The sequence below is a fragment of the Pongo pygmaeus genome, chromosome 18 (genome assembly GCF_028885625.2).
Source record: "Pongo pygmaeus isolate AG05252 chromosome 18, NHGRI_mPonPyg2-v2.0_pri, whole genome shotgun sequence".
NCBI lineage: Eukaryota > Metazoa > Chordata > Mammalia > Primates > Hominidae > Pongo > Pongo pygmaeus.
Window position 1 is genome coordinate 65,293,427 of NC_072391.2, and position 17,763 is coordinate 65,311,189.

At 57.7% G+C, this 17,763-nt stretch overlaps 4 protein-coding genes across 6 annotated transcripts in view; 1 reads left to right on the forward strand and 3 right to left on the reverse strand.

The window, feature by feature from the left end:
* Positions 1 to 3,733, forward strand: part of PSKH1 (protein serine kinase H1) — a 35,991-nt gene extending 32,258 nt beyond the window's left edge. The window contains exons 3-4 of one of the 2 annotated variants that reach the window (XM_063654397.1): positions 1,395 to 1,502; positions 2,692 to 3,733. In XM_063654397.1, coding sequence (XP_063510467.1) covers positions 1,395 to 1,502; positions 2,692 to 2,841 — 258 coding nt within the window. In that variant the 3' untranslated portion in view covers positions 2,842 to 3,733. Of the gene's footprint in view, positions 1 to 1,394 lie in introns of both variants that reach the window. The other variant, XM_054454000.2, reaches the window with a different exon arrangement.
* Positions 3,734 to 3,803: 70 nt separating this feature from the next.
* CTRL (chymotrypsin like) lies at positions 3,804 to 8,430 on the reverse strand. The gene is given in 7 exon segments (XM_063654398.1): positions 3,804 to 4,151; positions 4,241 to 4,374; positions 4,464 to 4,644; positions 4,785 to 4,866; positions 4,980 to 5,031; positions 5,034 to 5,058; positions 5,157 to 8,430. Coding segments are annotated over 7 exon segments (774 nt in total). The 5' UTR covers positions 5,295 to 8,430; the 3' UTR covers positions 3,804 to 3,989.
* PSMB10 (proteasome 20S subunit beta 10) lies at positions 8,423 to 11,031 on the reverse strand. Of its 2 annotated transcripts, none has more exons than XM_054454001.2 (8): positions 10,605 to 11,031; positions 10,309 to 10,396; positions 10,126 to 10,223; positions 9,876 to 10,016; positions 9,495 to 9,610; positions 9,334 to 9,392; positions 8,714 to 8,865; positions 8,423 to 8,588 (listed from the first exon to the last, which is right to left on the reverse strand). In XM_054454001.2, the coding sequence occupies exons 1-8, from the start codon at positions 10,658 to 10,660 to the stop codon at positions 8,477 to 8,479; spliced, it is 822 nt and encodes a 273-aa protein (XP_054309976.1). In that variant the 5' UTR covers positions 10,661 to 11,031; the 3' UTR covers positions 8,423 to 8,476. The 2 variants fall into 2 exon arrangements, with proteins under 2 accessions (XP_054309976.1, XP_054309977.1); XM_054454002.2 differs by having other exon boundaries at positions 9,495 to 9,517; positions 10,605 to 10,798.
* A 2,428-nt stretch (positions 11,032 to 13,459) lies between these two features.
* Positions 13,460 to 17,726, reverse strand: LCAT (lecithin-cholesterol acyltransferase). Its single transcript, XM_054454020.2, has 6 exons — positions 17,501 to 17,726; positions 16,611 to 16,767; positions 16,416 to 16,531; positions 16,226 to 16,321; positions 15,918 to 16,142; positions 13,460 to 14,056 (listed from the first exon to the last, which is right to left on the reverse strand). Exons 1-6 carry the CDS (start codon positions 17,652 to 17,654, stop codon positions 13,482 to 13,484), a joined length of 1,323 nt encoding a protein of 440 aa, XP_054309995.1. The 5' UTR covers positions 17,655 to 17,726; the 3' UTR covers positions 13,460 to 13,481.
* Between the last annotated feature and the right edge of the window lie 37 nt (positions 17,727 to 17,763).

Here is a 17,763-nt window from a genome sequence, read left to right on the forward strand (position 1 = left end):
GGCGAGCCAGACTGGGAGTAGCAGTAGTCAGTGAGTGTGTGTGTCTGCTAGATATCTGGCTGTGCACCTGCCCTGAAGGTGGGCTCTCAGATCCTCCTGAACCCCCTGGAGGGCATGTTCAGGGGTTCCTCAAGGTGAAGGGTACCATGGGTGGAACAGGCAGACCTCAGCTGGCAGGAGGGAAAGTGACGGGATTGTTAGCATCCCTGTTGAGTCATCTGCAGCAGGCTCAGGAAAGGTCGTAGCTGCCTATCCTTGGGGGAGCGTCAGAGCCCATGCCAAAAATGCTCCTAGGAGATGCAGGGATGCAAGGACTCACCTGGCTGAGCCCCAAGGCCTGGAAGCAGCTCCAGGAAAGGGCACCCATCCGGCAGCACCGTGGGTTGTTTACTGTCTGAGCCTGTGCCTACTGAGTGCTTCCTGTATGCGCAGCACCAGGCACGGGCTCATCCAGCTCAGCGTGATCTCATGGGAATAATAAACGAACATGAAATTGCAGTCTCAAGTTACAGCTGGAATAATTGCTGGAAGCACTGGGGGCTAAGAGGGAGTCTGAGCAAGTGTCCTTTACCCTGAGAACCTGAGGACCCAGTCAGGCGAAGACAGCCGTGCAGCCTGAGGCCCTGAGACAGACAGCTGCTGGGTTTGGGGCTGAGATGAGGCAGTCTGGGGTGCATGTGGCAGAGTGGGCTTTATGGAGTTCCTCCCAGGGGACAGAATGTACTAAAATGAGGCTGGTGCACAGCACTGCCAGGAGCCCTTTGTGGCTTAGAGAAGTAATGCGGGCTGGAGGGTGCCACTGAGAAGGGTCCTGGTTCCTTCCTGGTTCCGGGAGCGCCTGCCCTCAGCCGACTGGGAAATCTAGTTGCCTTTGAATTGTTTCCTTTCCTCCCCATGCTGGGAGGCGGAGGCAGGGAGCAGTGGTCTCCTACCACTGCTTCGGCAGTTGGCGAGAGGTTGGATCTTCTCTGTAAGGACTAGGAAGTTCCCCTTTAAGTAGCCTGATCCTGGTCATCCAGAGATTGGAGCTTCAATCTGACTTAGGATGTGGTGGGAAAGTTTGAGTTATTCTCTTACAGTCCCCTGAGTTATGATACTCCTGGGACAAGTTGGGGGGTCTTGGCAGAGGCCATCTCCCTGAGCCAGGCTTTGGGTCCAGTGCACCATATAATTTGCTCCCTGGGAGAGTGGACAGGTCCTTTCCTGACTCCATCACCTGGAGAGCAGCCCCTGTTCAGCCTGGGCCAGCGTTGGGCGGGGAGGCCCCAAGCGCTACATGAGAGGAGGGGCAGCACCTCTCTTGGGAAAGTGGAGGGATGCTGAGTAGTGGCCTCATCCAGATGGGGTGGGCAGTGTCAGATGCTCTCACTCTAATGCTTGTCCTTGGTCTCTAGCCCTGGCCTAGTGTGTCCAACCTGGCCAAGGACTTCATTGACCGCCTGCTGACAGTGGACCCTGGAGCCCGTATGACTGCACTGCAGGCCCTGAGGCACCCGTGGGTGGTGAGCATGGCTGCCTCTTCATCCATGAAGAACCTGCACCGCTCCATATCCCAGAACCTCCTTAAACGTGCCTCCTCGCGCTGCCAGAGCACCAAATCTGCCCAGTCCACGCGTTCCAGCCGCTCCACACGCTCCAACAAGTCACGCCGTGTGCGGGAGCGGGAGCTGCGGGAGCTCAACCTGCGCTACCAGCAGCAGTACAATGGCTGAGCCGCCTGGCTGTGCACACATGCGGCACGGCCCAGCCTGGCCACACACTGCGGTGCCATCTGGGCCCGATGCCCTCTCTGGAGATAGGCCTATGTGGCCCGCAGTGGGTGAAGAATGTCTGACTCCAGCCCTTTCTCTGTGCCTTCAGCAGCCCCTGTCCTCACCATGGGCCTGGGCCAGGTTTGACAGAGTGGAGGTAGCACAGGGGGCTGTGACTCCCCCTGAACTGGGAGCCTGGCGTGGCACTGATACCCCTCTTGGTGGGCAGCTGCTCTGGTGGAGTTGGGAAGGGATAGGACCTGGCCTTCACTGTCTCCCTTGCCCTTTGACTTTTCCCAAATCAAAGGGACCTGCAGTGCTGGGTGGAGTGTCCTGTGGCCTCAGGACCCTTTGGGACAGTTACTTCTGGGACCCCCTTTCCTCCACAGAGCCCTTCTCCCTGGCTCCACACATTCCCATGCATCCTGATCCTTAAGATTATGCTCCAGTGGGAGACCCTGGTAGGCACAAAGCTTGTGCCTTGACTGGACCCGTAGCCTCTGGCTAGATCGAAACAGCCCTCCACCTCCCAGCCAAGATCAGTCTTCCTTCATGGTGCCCCCGGGAAGCCTTCCTGGTCCCAGGACCTCTGGTGGAGGGCCATGGCGTGGACCTTCACCCTTCTGGACTGTGTGGCCATGCTGGTCGTCGGCTTGCCCAGGCTCCAGCATCCCCAGATTCTGAGGGGTCTCAGCCCACCGCCCTTGGTGCCTTCTTTGTAGAGCCCACTGCTACCTCCCTCTCCCCGTTGGATGTCCATTCCATTCCCCAGGTGCCTCCTTCCCAACTGGGGGTGGTTAAAGGGAGCCCCACTGCTGCTACCTGGGGGATGGGGCACCTGGGGGCTAAGGCAGAGGGGGGAAGGGGGGTCCTCCCAATTAGGGTCCAGTGTCAGCCTGGGTTCTATCCTTTGGTGCAGCCCATTGCCTTTTCCCTTCAGGCTCTGTTGCTCCCTCCTCTGCAGCTGCACGAAGGCGCCATCTGGTGTCTGCATGGGTGTTGGCAGCCTGGGAGTGATCACTGCACGCCCATCGTGCACACCCGCCCATTGTGCACACCTGTAGTCCTCCACGAGGACATGGGAAGGTAGGAGTTGCCGCCCTGGGGGAGGGTCCCGGGCTGCTCACCTCTCCTCTTCTGCTGAGCTTCTGCGCACCCCTCCCTGGAACTTAGCCATACTGTGTGACCTGCCTCTGAAACCTGGGTGCCTGGGGCACTGCCTTCTCACAGCTGGTCTTGCCCCGTCCACCCTGTGCTGCTTCCCTTCACAGCATTAACCTTCCAGTCTGGGTCCCGCTGAGCCTCAAGCTGGAAGGAGCCCCTGCGGGAGGTGGGTGGGTTTGGGTGGCTGCTTTCCCAGAGGCCTGAGCCAGAACCATCCCCATTTCTTTTGTGGTATCTCCCCCTACCACAAACCAGGCTGGAACCCAAGCCCCTTCCTCCACAGCTGCCTTCAGTGGGTAGAATGGGGCCAGGGCCCAGCTTTGGCCTTAGCTCGACGGCAGGGCCCCTGCCATTGGGGGAAGGTTTGGTTCCTACTCAGCTTCTGCCGGTCGGCAGCCTGGGCCAGGCCCTCTTCCTGCATGTGCCACCTCCAGTGGGAAACAAAACTAAAGAGACCACTCTGTGCCAAGTCGACTATGCCTTAGACACATCCTCCTGCCGTCCCCACTGCCCCCTGGGCAGGAGGCAGTGGAGAACCAAGCCCCGTGGCCTCAGAATTTCCCCCCCGTTCCCCAAGTGTCTCTGGGGACCTGAAGCCCTGGGGATTATGTTCTCTCTTGCCCAGGGTGGGCCTGGTCCTGAGGGCAGGACAGGGTTTTGGAGATGTGGGCCTTTGATAGACCCACTTGGGCCTTCATGCCGTGGACTGTGGATGGAGAATGTGCAGTTATTTATTATGCGTATTCAGTTTGTAAACGTATCCTCTGTATTCAGTAAACAGGCTGCCTCTCCAGGGAGGGCTGCCATTCATTCCAGCAGTTCTGGCTTCTTGCTGTAGGACCAAGGGGTTGCCCTGGAGGAGGGGTGGGGGCCCCGGCCTGGGCATGGCTACTCTAGGAAGAGCCACTGCTACTCACGGAGTCACTCAGCCCCTTCTATGGCAGAAGTCCAAGTAGGGAGTTGGACCCTCAACAGCCTCTCCTTTCTCCTGAGCCAGGAAGACAGACGTGAATGCATGATGGGACAGGGCCTGGGTCTTTAATGGGTTGAGCTGGGGAGGGGCCTGTGGTGGGCTCAGTTGTAGGCTATGACCTGGTTGATCCAGGCGCTGAACTTGCTAACTCGAGTATACACAGCAGGTGCGCGCACATTGCAGTTTTTGGTGCCCCAGGAGACAATACCAATAAGCACCCATGTGTTTCCCTTCTGGCAGACAAGAGGGCCTCCGGAGTCACCCTGAGAGGGAATAGGGAGGGAGAAGTGAGTAGGGGGGGTTGGGGAGGTGTACCACAGGACAGCGCAGAGGAGCGGGTGCTGGGGCTTACCTGGCACGAGGAGGCACCTGCGCCACCTGCACAGATCATGGAGTCAGTGATACTTGAGCCCCAGTACTGCCGGCACTGATTCACAGTGACTAGGGGCAAAGCCACCTGCTGCAGACGTGCTGGTGTCACATTGCCTGTGGGCCAGGAGGGGTGGTCACGCGGGGCCCAGAACACTGGTCCCCACCCCAGTCTTCCCACCCTGAGCTTTGGCCTGAGTCCCTACCCACACCACTGAGGCGACCCCAGCCGGTGGTGACACACGTGAGGCCTTCAGTCAGAGCCTCGTTTGAGGATGCCAGGCAAACTGGCGAGATGCGTGTTGTGTACTGGGCTGGCGAGGCGAGCTTCAGCAGCGTCACGTCATTGTTCATGGTGGTAGAGTTCCAGCTAGGGTGTGTAATGGCCTGTGGGGTCAGAAACAGTCCATGTTGTTCTGATGGGTGCTGAGCAGGGTAGGTCAGGGCATGTCCTGAATTCCTCGTTCCCAGCACCCACCCACCTGCACTGCCCACTTTTCCTCCATGTCTGCAGCCCAGGCACTCACCTGAGAGATGGACAGAACCTGCAAGGGTTCTGTGTTCGATGATCGGTCATACTCGCCCAGGACAACAAAATGGCGGCCAGGGCTGCAGGGGCGTGGGATTAGGCAGCTGCAGGGAGGCCAGCGCGAGAGGGGGGACAGCCAGGGGAGGAGGCAGGAAGAGGCGAGGGGCGGGGCAGGTGGAGTGCAGGCACTCACCTGGCGTTGCAGTGGGCAGCAGTGACCACCCAGGACTGGCTGATGAGAGAACACCGCAGAAGTGGAAGCCGCTTCTGTCCTGTGGTCAGGGCTCAGAGGTCAGAGTGCGAGTGGGCTGCTGAGGCTGCCCCTAGGCATGACGTACCCAGGACCCTGCCCACTCCTCCGGTGGTGTACCTGCAGGGACACCTGCCAGGGCCAGGAGCCCGACACTGCATTCTCCCCGTTGACAATCCTCTGGCTGAAGCTCAGTGCCGGTTTGATGGCAGGAACGCCGCAGCCTGGCCATTGGGCTAATGAGGACCTGCTTCCCATGCCTCAGCCCACCTTTCTCCACCTCATCTTGGGTGCCCCAGGCTGTTCACCCCAGAGAGGTCTGTCGAGAGGATACAGCACTACCCCTTCCCCAACCGGGTACATGCAAGCACCTTCGGGCCCCACAGCTATCTTGGTTATCCCCATCCAACCAGTCCCCCAGCCCTGCTGTTCTCCTACATCTTTCTCCAGCCTAGTCCCCGCTGTTCCCCATCTCTACCCCTGATCTCTCTGCCCCTCCCGACCTGAACAGTTCATACCCTTCATGCAGCCAGAAGGTTCTTTCTAAAAGACATGGACAGGTCTTCCTGTCTCAGCTTCCTAAACCCTCCCGGGCTCCAGGGCCTGGCTCAATCTCTGGTCCTATTCGTGAGACCACCCCACCTCTTGCCCCCTCCCAGCCCTGCAGGCCTGTTCCTGCTCCCCTGCCCTGGCATATCCTGTTTCTTTTGCCTACTCTGTCCACCTTCGTCCCTTCCAGCCAGCCTAGCTCCTTCCCTGGGCTGGTGCTGGGAGCTGAGTTGCTCCCAGGGCTGAATCAGGGCTGGTCCTGACCCACTCACCCCAGGAGGAGCCAAGGAGAACCAGGCTTAGGGTCAGGCTGAGCAGCAACATCGTGGCAGATGTGAGGTTGGGAGCTGGGTCTGGCTTTATGGGTCTTCTCGTCCTTGAGCTAAAGCTCCAGGCCTGAGGCCAGGCCAGCTGTGTAGACTCAGCCCCCTCCCACGCTCCGGGCAAGACAGGCCCTTTAGGCCAAGGTCCCCTGACCCAGGCCTAGACTTATCAGACAGAGCCCAGGTGTGAGGTTCTCACCTCTGCCACCTCCCAAAGCCTGGCCTCTAATTGGCTCCCAGAACCACCTCCCGTTCCAAATGTTGAGCCCTGCATACTGAGGACAGATGGTTAAATTAGGTCTATAGTGACAACCTGGTGGCTGGGATCAGAGGAGTCACCCAGGGCTATGAAAGGCACCAGGCTCTCAGAGAAGGCCGCTCAGCGTCCAGGGTGTTCTGACTGGTGGAGGGAATGCTCACTGTGGTCGACTTTGCTGTGAAGGGCCAGGGGCTGTGAGGTTCTGGCAGGCTGGGAGTCCTAACACATCATCTCAGTGGTTCCTCGTCCGTTTGGAACAGGAGTCACAGGTCTGCTCAGAGATGGTGACTCTCCCACCAGCACGTGGTTGAGTTGTACATAAACCCGCATTTGTCTGGCGCTGAAGCCCCCACTCTTAACAATGAGATGATACTTATGAAGGGCCTGGCATTTAGGAGGGCAAAGTGTGAGCTCTTGGTGCCTGGCCGACCGTGGACTGAGGCTGCAGGTGGAGAATGACAGACATCAAATCTCTGCCACCCTCTTTAGGCCTTGGGGCTCCCATGGGCAAGCCCCTGGTGTCTGCAGCCCATTTGTTACTGAGCTGCAGGCCAAGGTTGAAGGGAGAAGCCACCCTGTGTGCAAAGTTCCAACAGGTGCATTGGCTGGCGGCCTTCCGGGAGTGTGAGGGCTTTAACTGATTCAAGAACAGATCAGGGCTGGGTGTGGTGGCTCACACCTGTAATCCCAAAACTTTGGGAGGCAGAGGTAGGAGGCTTGATTCCAGGAGTTCGAGACCAGCCTGAGCAACATGATGAAACCCTGTCTCTACTAAAAAAAAATTTTTTTAATTAAGAAATGAGCTGGGCATGATGGTACACACCTGTAGTCCCAGCAACTCAGAAGGCTGAGGCAGGAGGGATCACTTGAGCCCTTAAGTTCAAGGCTGCAGTGAGCCATGCGTGCACCACTGCATTCCAGCCTGGGCGATGGAGCTAGACCCCATCTCAAAGAAACTGCATCGGTCAAAAAGTGAGATGAATTGGCTGGGCGCGGTGGCTCACGCCTGTAATCCCAGCACTTTGGGAGGCTGAGGTGGGCAGATCACGAGGTCAGGAGATCAAGACCATCCTGGCTAACACAGTGAAACCTCGTCTCTACTAAAAATACAAAAAAAAAATTAGCCAAGCGTGGTGGTGGGCACCTGTAGTCCCAGCTACTTGGGAGGCTGAGGCAGGAGAATGGTGTGAACCTGGGAGGCGGAGCTTGCAGTGAGCTGAGATTGCACCACTGCACTCCAGAGCCTGGGTGACAGAGCGAGACTCTGTCTCAAAAAAAAAAAAAAAAAAGATGAATTAATGGATAGAGGGATGGATAGATGATAAAGCAAATATAACAAAATACGGTCAGGTCTGTGGTGCCCTGACAGTATAAGGGTATTCAATATACAACTCTTTCTACTTTTCTGTTACATTTACAAATATTCATAATAGAATGTTGGGGTGCAGGGAGCACACTCAGCGGCCCAGAGATGTCCAGCCCGGTATAGACCCTCCCTGGGCCCTGGGCAGACTCTCCCTGACATTTCTGAAGCTCCAGCGGAGTTCAGCCGTTCTTGCTGAGGGCAGGATGCTTTTGCTGGCACCCAGCAGCCAGGCCTGAGACTCAGTAGGGGCCCAGCAAAGGTTGGTTGGAGAAACGTGTCATCTCTCCCCATGTGAGTCCTGTGACCCTTATTAGCCTGGAAAACTTGGAGTCACAAGCCCAGCATGTGCAGACAGAAGCTGAGCTTCATGTGAGCAGTGCAGGCATGCCTCGTCACCTGAGGGGTGTCACGGGTAAGGATGTTGCGAGGTTGAGGAGTGCTTGGTGAGAACTTGCCTTGGAGTCAGGGAGCGGCTCCTCTTGTCAGCACTTTAGCCCTCAGTGGGGCCTGTGGGGGCCTGATTGAAAGGTACGAGCTTTGTCCTGGGCCACTGAGGAGCCATGGAAAGTCTCTAGGAGGGTGTAATACATGGGGTATTTCATGTTTTACAAGTGTCCAGTGGACTAGAGGGCAAGAGCAAGGCAGTGGAGTGGTGGGGGAGCCTCCAAGGTGTGGAGTCAGAAGGAAGGTTTGGGTGGAGACCAAGCCTGCAATGCTGGCCAGGGCTGGGGTTCTGGAGTTGTAGGTGCCTAAGGTTATGGGTGAAGGGCATCTCTTAGGCCAGACACTAGAGCTATGGTAGGTAATGGCCCCTGCAGGGACGCCTTAGCTACAGAGCCCTGCTGGCTGCCTGCCCGCCCACCCCATTCAAGAATGACACAGCCATCTGTTTAACTATATTTTCTGGGTTTATTCTCCCTTGTTCCAAGCTCTAAGCCTCAGCTTACTCCACCTCCATAGCCTGCACAGTTTCCTCCACTAGCTCCAGGGTTAGTGGCTTCACGGTCTGGGTCAGGACAGCTGTGGTTCCAGGCACAAAGTGGTAGTGGCCAGACCTGGGAGGGAGGAGGGACAGCCTCTGAACATGGGCCTGTCATGTGGCCCATCCCCTTTTTGCAGCCCCCTACCTCCCCTGCTACAGCCCCACACATCCCTGTGGTCCCCGATCTCCAGCTCTCACCTCTTCACGGGCTCTGTGGGTGAGTTCAGTGTCCGCAGCAGCTTGGCGCCAGTCTTCGTGATCACACATGCGTCCACATTGCCCCCGGAGCCCAGGTCACCCAAGATCCCGGCGGTGATGGCTTCCACCAGCAGCCCCTGAGCAGCCTCCAGCTGCGGTGATGGGTGTGTGAGACTTAACGGGCTCTCTGCTGTTAACTTAGGCTACAGCCTGGGGACTTGCCTGTCCACTTACCCCATCTGGTCTTGCCCCCCAAAGCCCCACTGTGTTTCTCCCTCTGAGCCTTAGCCACCTCTGAGGCAACATCACCTGCTTCCATCCCACCCCAAACAAAATCTAGGCTCCAGACGTTGATGTAAGTAGGACCCTACTGGTCCTTCCCTCCGCCCTCGGCTCCTAAAGATCCTCTGTGAGCTTCGACTTCTCCCAGCCGTCCAGGCTTTGGTATTGGACGGTGTTGTGTCGGGACCGCACTTCTCTGCCCTTACTCCACTCGCCCTTCAGTGGTCACCTCCTCCGACAAGCCTTACCCACCCTCACTGGGCCAGGGTCCTGTGCTCCCCCAGCTCCCGGGTGCACATCCACCAGCGACCACAAAGTCGGGGACAGAGGCCGCTCACCGTCATATTCGGCTGGAACCGGTCTTCTAGCACCGCCAGGGCCGCGTCCTGACCAGAGCCTGAAGGCAGGAGAAGCATCTGAAGTCAACCGCTGCCACGCCGTTTGGAGTGAGGCCAAGGTCACGGGGCAGAGTTCGAGGAGAAGGGACAGAAGCGCTCACCCAGGGCTGTGAAGGGCAGACGGCTGTAGGAGCCATGGGGATGCACGCTGTAGAGCTGCGGTCCAGTCAGGTCTACGCCGCCCACGATCAGCGATGCACCCACGTGGCCCTGGTACCTGCTCGAGGATGGGCGGGGTCGGCCCCAAGCGGGGGCCTAGGCCCCACCCTTCTATGCCCCGCGCCTAGGTGCTATTCCCGCCCCTTCCTGTGGTCTGGCGCCTGATGACTGACATCGCCTTTTCCTGTAGCTCAGCTTCTCTTGGGCCGGCCTCTTCCGGTCACCTGGCCCGTCGCGGCCCCGCCCTTCTTTCTGTCCTGCCTTCCATTGGCCCCAACGCCGTAACTACACCTGCCGGAGTCCTGTTAGCCCCGCCCCCGCACCTGAAGAGCGTCTGGCGCAGGATGCGAGTGACCGTGGCCACGCGGGGCTCGCGACCCGTGGATAGTGCGTGTAGCTCCATCTTGGACGCCACCATCCGTGTGGTCATCTCGGCGTCCGCGGCTACTCCAGCCCCACAGCAGCTGAGGGAAAAGGGAGGATCGGTGTGGGCAGGGCTGGGACGTGCAGTTACCGGAGTGGGAACGAGGGGGCCATTTTTTTGCGTGCGGGAACTGGGCTGGGGAGTCTCACTAGATTTTGGGGGCGATGAAGTGGATCTTCTCGCAGCTCTTGTCTGCCACGACCGAATCGTTAGTGGCTCGCGTGTCGGCGCCCAGAATGACCCCGTCCTGAGGAGAGGGAGGGACCGCAGCTTCATTGCCTGCTCGGTACTCCCGGCTCCCCTCCAGCTCCCCGTCCCTCCCCGCTGCTCACTTGGAACACCAGGCCCGCGATGGTGGTCCCGGTCTTGCGTGCATGAGGGACCCTGAGCCCCGGGAGGACGCGTTCCAATGATGCATTTCTGGAAACGGAGGAGGGCGCCCAGGTTTCGGCTCTGCTTTCAAGACCCCTGTTGCTTCCCCTAACCTGGTCCCCGTCTCCCTCATCTTCCGAGGTAAGCCTGGAACCCAAGTCGACCAACACACCCTCCCCCACCCTCAGCCAGGAAAAAAGGCCACGACCTAGCAGAGGCGGCTCAGGAGTGACCGCCCCCCGCGCCCCCGCTTCACCTTTGGCAGTTCTCGAAGGAGAAGCCCCCTCGGGGCTCCAGGGCTGGCTTCAGCATCTTGGGGCAGGCAGAGCAGATTAGGGGTCGCGGGCGGATGGGTCGGTCAGACAAGCGGGGCCAGTGAGGAGCTAAAAAGTCCTCTGCTAGGCTTCACGTCTGTACTTCCTGCTTTCGCTTTCGCGTTTACCCTTCCTCAAAGGCCAGTGGCGGTTTTCTGCATCTTGTCTTTCACTTTCGGCTTCACTTGTGGCTCTGAGCATTTGGGGAACCGGGTGATGTCCCTTGCTGTGCCCTCTGTGCTGCTCACTGGGTCCTCTGTTGGATAGAGGGACAAATCTCTTCCCTTCTGGACTTGTTCAGGTCCTCCTCCCCCTCCATCTGAGCCCCTTGCTCTTACCCTAGCCTCAACTCTGACCTCCAGTCCCAGCATAGTAAAGCTCTCAGAGCCTTGGCCAAGTCTGCATTGTTGCTGGCCACCCAGTAGCATCAGGCATAGCTGACTTTTGTTCCTTGTCACCTTTCTTCCAACTCTTGCCTCTTTTGTTGCCTTTACTCCTCCGCGAAACCTACAGAGGCTCAGTCCTCAGTCACAGGGACCCTGGTCTTTCCATCTTCCATCTCAGGTGCCATCTTCCCTCTCTCAAGAGGGGCACCCATGGGTGCTGGGTTCCACTCACGGCCAAGCCTTGTTATTTCACCTCCCCAGTGACCTCTTGTCTGCACACATCTTTTTCCTAGCACTTCTAGTCTCAGCTAGCATCCTCTCCCACCTGGACATTGCACTGGCCTCCCTGGTTACCTTGCAATTCTTGCCCCCCACCTCAGGCTACTCCTTACTCTGCAGAGAGTGGGTCTTTCTAAATTGGCATCTGGTCACACTCTTTCTCTGGTTTAAACCCTTCAGCAGTCTGGGCTTGGTGGCTCACACCTGTAATCCCAGCACTTTGGAAGCCCAGGATTTCGAGGCTGCAATGAGTATGGATCATACCATTGCACTCCAGCCTGGGCAATAGACCCCGTCTCAAAGGGGGAAAAAAAAAGACTTGGGTTTGAGGCTAAGAGCAGCACGCAGCTGCCAAAGGGTTTATCTTAATTTTTTTTTTTTTTTTTTTTTTTGAGATGGAGTCTTACTCTGTTGCCCAGGCTGGAGTACAGTCGTGTGATCTCAGTTCACTGGAACCTCTGCCTCCCAGGCACAAGCACTCTTCCACCTCAGCCTTCTGAGTAGCTGGGACCACAGGCACACACCACCATGCCTGGCTTTTTTTGTTTTTTTGTTTTTTTTGGTAGAGATGGGATTTCACCATGTTGCCCAGGCTGGTCTTGAACTCCTGAGCTCAGGCGATCCACCCTCCTCAGCCTTCCAAAGTGCTAGGCTTACAACCATGAACCACTGTGCCTGGCCTATTTTACGTTTTTTTTTTTTTTTTTTTTTTTGACACGGTCTTGCTGTTGCTCAGGCTGGAATGCGGTGGCACCATCTTGGCTCACTGCAACCTCTGCCTCCCAGGTTCAAGCAATCCTCCCACCTCAGCCTGCCTAGTAGATTTGACTCCAGCTGTGGCCACTCCTGGCTAATTAAAAAAAAATTTTTTTTTTTGAGATGGAGTTTTGCTCTTGTTGCCCAGGCTGGAGTGCAATAGTGTGATCTCGGCTTACCGCAACCTCCACCTCCCAGGTTCAAACGATTCTCCTGCCTCAGCCTCCCGAGTAGCTGGGATTACAGGCATGCGCCACCATGCCCGGCTAATTTTGTGTTTTTAGTAGAGACGAGGTTTCTCCATGTTGGTCAGGGTGGTCTCAAACTTCCGACCTCAAGTGATCCACCCACCTCGGCCTCCCAAAGTGCCGGGATTACAGGCGTGAGTCACCGCGCCAGCCTAATTTTTAAAATTTTTGTAGAGATGAGGTCTCACTATATTGCCCAGGCTTGTCTCGAACTCCTGGGCTCAATCAAGTCAAACCCAAGTCTTTACAGTGGTCCATTACTCTTCTTGTCCCTCTGACTTCAGTGTAGGCACTGCCTCCTCTGGGAAGCCTTGCTGACCCAAAAGGCTCAGCCTCTTGTGCTTCCTAGGCTTTCCTCAGAGCATTTAGCTTCATTAGTAATTAAACTTTCATTAGTGAAATGATCTGATTAATGGTTGTCACTCCCAGATTTTAATTCTAAACTTTTTTTTTTGAGACCCAGTCTCTTTTTTTTTTGAGACAGTCTCATTCTGCCGCCCAGTCTGGAGCACAATGATGTGATCTCGGCTCACAGTGACCTCCACCTCCCAGGTTCAAATGATTCTCGTGCCTCAGCCTCCTGAGTAGCTGGGACGACAGGTGCATGCCACCACGCCTGGCAAATATTTTGTATTTTAGTAGAGACAGGAGTTTCTGCCATGTTGGCCTGGCTGGTCTCAGACTCCTGAGTTCAGGTGATCTGCCTGCCTCGGTCTCCCAAAGTGCCGGGATTACAGGCGTGAGCCACCGTGCCCGGCCTCTAAACTCTTGTGGCCCTGTCATTCACCCAGCACTCAAAAGGTCATCTCACTGCCCTTTTGGGAGCTGGGAGAGACAGCTCAAATTGTGCCCCCCCCCCCCACCGCCCTGTGCTCCTCTGACAGAGCTGTGGGTGGAGCCAGCTCCAGTCCCCACGCCCAGCACAGAGGCAGGCATGGTGCGCACTGCCTCAACAGTTCGACCAGGAGAGTGGGCAGCTGCACATCTAGGGTGCCCAGCTCAGTCCCAGGCCTCAGCAGAGCCCATCTTGCCTCACTGCGCACAGCACTGAGCCTGTGGCTGGTGAGGAGTGAAACCTGGTGTGGGACTGTAGTGCCTCCCTTCAACCTGCAACATAGACATCAGGGCTTACGGTAGCAAAGGAAGGTCTTTATTCAGGAGGCGGGGGCTCTGGGCTGGCAGTCGGGGACGCAGGGGGACCCTGGCGGTAGGCACCCAGAAGGATGGCATTGATGTGCTCCAGGGTCAGGTTGCTGAAGACCATGTTGAGATGCTGTATCCCGTGCAAGGGCAGCAGGTGCACAGGCTGTGGCTGGCGGCCCTGCCACAGGCCACAGAGCTCGGTGCTGCGCGTCGCCACCGTGTCGTCACCATCCTCATAGAGCACACCCACAGGGTCCGTGTAGGGGAAGCCGTGGTCGTAGATGTAGGTGCGGGGCGTGGGCAGGCCCACGCCATAAAGACAGTATACTTCCACACCAGGTGCTGGGAGTCCTGCCAGGAGGTCACGTGACTGCAACCACATGTACCAGCCTTCCTCAAAGTGCAGGTCTGCAAAGAAGCGCTGGAAGTCACGGCCTGTGTAGTTGAAGCTGGGTGTGGAAATGAACACGTGGTCCTCAGGCCACGCCATGCGAGAGGGAAACATCCAGGGGGAGGTGGTGGTTATGCGCTGCTCCTCCTTCAGCTTGATGCTGGACATGATGGGGATGCCCTGGTTGTCACCTGTGGATATGGAGCAAGGTGGGACAGGGAGCCAGGCCTGGTTACCCCTGGCCCACAACCTGCTGAGTGTAGGCTCAGCTAGATGCTCAGTCTTGTCCCTGCCCAATCTAGACACAGACTCTAAGCCACAGGCTTGAGCAGGCCTGATATTCAATGATGCTCAGTGTCAGCTTACTCAATGAGAAGCCCTGATAAGACTTCTGTTGGGTGGAGCTGTAGGGCTTCAAAAGGAGGGCAGGGGTAGGTGCCATGGCTCACCCCTGTAATCCCAACACTTTGGGAGGCTGAGGCAGGATGATTGCTCGAGGCCAGGAGTCCGAGACCAGCCTAGGCAACGCAGTGAGACCCTGTCTCTACAAAAAAAAAAAAAAAAAAAAATCAGCTGGGCATAGTGGAATGCACCTCTAGTCCTAGCTACTCAGGAGGCAAAGGCAGGAAGATTGCTTGAGCCTAGGAATTTGAGGTTACAGTAAACTATGATCACACCACTGCACTGTAGCCTGGGTGACACAGCGAGATCCCAGCTTAAAAAATAAATAAGTAGGGCCGGGTACGGTGGCTCACGCCTGTAATCCCAGCACTTTGGGAGGCCGAGGCAGGCAGATGACTTAAGGTCAGGAGTTCGAGACCAGCCTGGCCAACATGGGGAAACCTCATCTTTACTAAAAATACAAAAATTAGCCAGGCATGGTGGCACATGCCTGTGATCCTACCTACTAGGGAGGCTGAGGCAGAAGAATCACTTGAACTGGGGAGGCGGAGGTTGCAGTGAGCAGAGATTGCACTAATGCACTCCAGCCTGGGAAACAGAGCGAGACTCCATCTCAAAATAAATAAATAAACAAATAAATATTTTTTAAAGGTCCCAGCACAGTAGCTCACGCCTGTAATCCCAGCACTTTGGGAGGCTGAGGCAGGAAGATCACTTAAGCTGAGGAGTTTGAGACCAGCCTGGGCAACATAGCAAGACCTTGTCTCTACTAGAAGACAAAAATAAATTAGGTGTGGTGGTGCGTGCCTATAGTCTCAGCTAACCAGGAGGCTGAGGCAGGAGGATTGCTTGGGCCAGGGAGATTGAGGCTGCGGCTATGATCGCACCACTGCACTCCAGCCTGGGCGACAGAGTGACCCTATCTGGAAAAAAAGAAAAAAAAAATGTAGGCAGGGCTTCCTGAGGACCAGGGTGTGTGGGGATGGTGGGGGCGGTGCTGGCTGTCCTCCCTCAGGCATGTGTCTTTCTGCTCCTTGTGTGGCTTATGCAGCAATGGCGGCCACAGAGTTGTGCTCCAGAAAGGGGGAAACAAGATGGTGTCTGTTTGATGTTTATTGGTGGTGTCTGATGAGTGTTTCTCTTGTCCAGACTGTGTTTCTCTCTCCAGACCAGCTCCCAGGGTACAGGGGGTGGGGAGTAGGTGGTAGCTGTGTCAGTGCTGAGCCCTGGTGCCACTCCCTAGGGAAGGGCAGGCGGGGCCTCGGGGGGTCTGGCCCTAGCTCTGGCAGATCCATCCTCAGTAAAGCACATCCCTGGGCAAAGGTGCTCCTGCGAGCAAGCGGAAGGCAGGCAAGGGCTGGGTAGGCAGGCTCTGGGGCTACAAGGAACAAACCCTGGGGGCAGATAGCTGGGATTCACTTTCTGTGTTCACTGCCCCTTTGCCATCACTGCCACAGACTCTGGAAGGAGCCACCCTAATTGCTCAGGCCAGGGTCACTGCTCTGGGGGCCAGTGACAGTGAGCATGCCAGCCCAGGAGTGGTAGATAGCACCCCTAGAGGCCACTGTGAGCAGGAGCTGCAATGAAGGCAGGCCCAGGATCAGCCTGGTCTCACCCATCGCTGGGCCTAAGTGTTCGAGGCCTTCTCACCTGAGGCCAAGACCAGCATGGGCTTGATGGAGCCACCCCAGGGAGCCCCAAGAGAGATGAAGCCATCGATGAAGCGGTCCTTCCAGGCCTGGGGCTGGCGCAGCAGGAAATAGAGCAAGTGTAGACAGCCGAGGCTGTGGCCAATGAGGAAGACAGGCTTCCCATAGGCAGCGTGCATCTCCTCCACCAGCCCTGCGAGCTTGCGGTAGTACTCCTCCTGCTGGCCTGCAGCGGGTGGAAGGGGTCAGGGCAGCTGGGGTCTGGGTCACCTGCCCCACCCCAAGCCGGTCATCCACAGAGACACTCACCGGGCTCCAGCCGCCAGTCATAGGGGGCGGCGCGCACAGTCTCGTCCCGCACGTAGCCGTTGTTGACCAGGTTCTGCACCAGCGTGTGCAAGTACCCTGTGGGGGGAGCAGCAGCACCGGGGGCTTGGGCCATGCCTGCTGCGGGCCAGCACCCCAGCCTGGAGCCCCAGCCCTGCTCTCTGACACAAACCTGCCAGCTTGCTGCTGTCCAGGTACTCCACAGAGTAGGTCTTGCCAAAGCCAGGGACGCGGATCTGGACACCAGGGGCATTGGACACGAGCCCAGAGCTCCGGTTGTAGACAACTCTGCGGGGTGGGGGTGCCACTCAGCAGCCAGTAGCCAAGGGGCAGCGTGTCGGGGCTGGGGTGGAGCGCATGGCTGTACCTGGTGTTATCAATCCAGCAGTCTACCCCAAGGGGTAGGAACATGTTGAGATCCAGCCAGATGGTGAAGAAGTCCTCTGTCTTGCGGTAGCACATCCAGTTCACCACATCTGGTTTGTCCAGCTTGGCTTCTAGCTGATTCCCCAGGCAGCCGGGCACTGTGAGCAGCGGCCCTCACTCTGGACTCTGGATTCCCCCCGTGACCCTTACCCCAGTCACCCCAGATGCTGCAGTGACCAGACCCACCCCCACCTCCCACACCCTCAACCCCCAGGTACAAAGCACACTTACCCTCCCCTGCTCACATCCCCTCTCCCCGCTGTCCCCCCAGTAGCCAAAGCCCAGGCTTCCCTGAGGAAGGGAAGGCACTGAGGTGCTGAGGCCAAGGCCGCTGACCCCTGCCTCTGCAGAGCAAACACCCAGCCTGGCGATCCTTTATTGCCAAAGTCCAAGGTGGGAACAGATAGGTCTGGGGGCATGGGGGCTGGGCCTAATAGGGGCTGGGCATGGATGGGCCTCTCCTGCTCACCGGTCCTGGGCTGGGCATCTTGTCCTTGGTGGGTGGGGGCCAAGGAAGGAGTGGTGGGGCTTGGCCCAGAGTCTGGTGTGGCTGTGACTGACCACAGCTTGTGATGCCCCAACCAAGACCTCAGGCACACCCCGTCCCCCACTCTGCCCCCCTGGGTTAGACAACTGAGAGACACAGTGTGGTGGGAGAAGGGAGGTCATTCCTCTATGGGACAATCTTTTGGCCCCTCCCCACACCAGGGCAGGTACTTATGTCGGGGCTTATACAGGGCAGAAGGGCTTTGGCCGGGTCAGCTGCCAGGGGCTGGGACCCAGGCTCCCCAGGGTCTGGCGTGGTACACCAGGGGCCTGGTGGGGGCTTACCGAGGATGACGGGCCGTGTGTGGTTACTGAGCTCAGCCTTGGGCGTGGTTTGCGGGGGGAAGAGCACATTGAGGAGCCAGAAGGGGGCGGCAGGAGGGAGCAGCAGCCCCAGCAGCAGCGGCACCCACTGCCATGGGGAGCCGGGCGGCCCCATTCCAGCCCCGGTGCCTACTGCCAGAGGAAGCGGCACTGGGCTGGCCTTATCTGGTGTGGGAGTGGGAGGGGCCCTAGGGCCAGTGGGAGGGACGGCCTGGCCAGTGGGG

Coding starts and splice junctions, on each gene's coding strand:
- PSMB10 (XM_054454001.2), bottom strand. CDS start 10,660: ATGCTGAAGCCAGCCCTGGAGCCCCGAGGGGGCTTCTCCTTCGAGAAC. Junction 10,397..10,604: donor TCCTTCGAGAACTGCCAAAG/GTGAAGCGGGGG, acceptor CTCCGTTTCCAG/AAATGCATCATTGGAACGCG. Junction 8,866..9,333: donor GGTTCCAGCCGAATATGACG/GTGAGCGGCCTC, acceptor CCATCACCGCAG/CTGGAGGCTGCTCAGGGGCT.
- LCAT (XM_054454020.2), bottom strand. CDS start 17,654: ATGGGGCCGCCCGGCTCCCCATGGCAGTGGGTGCCGCTGCTGCTGGGG. Junction 16,322..16,415: donor GGACAGCAGCAAGCTGGCAG/GTTTGTGTCAGA, acceptor CTCCCCCCACAG/GGTACTTGCACACGCTGGTG. Junction 14,057..15,917: donor CATGCTGGTCTTGGCCTCAG/GTGAGAAGGCCT, acceptor CCATATCCACAG/GTGACAACCAGGGCATCCCC.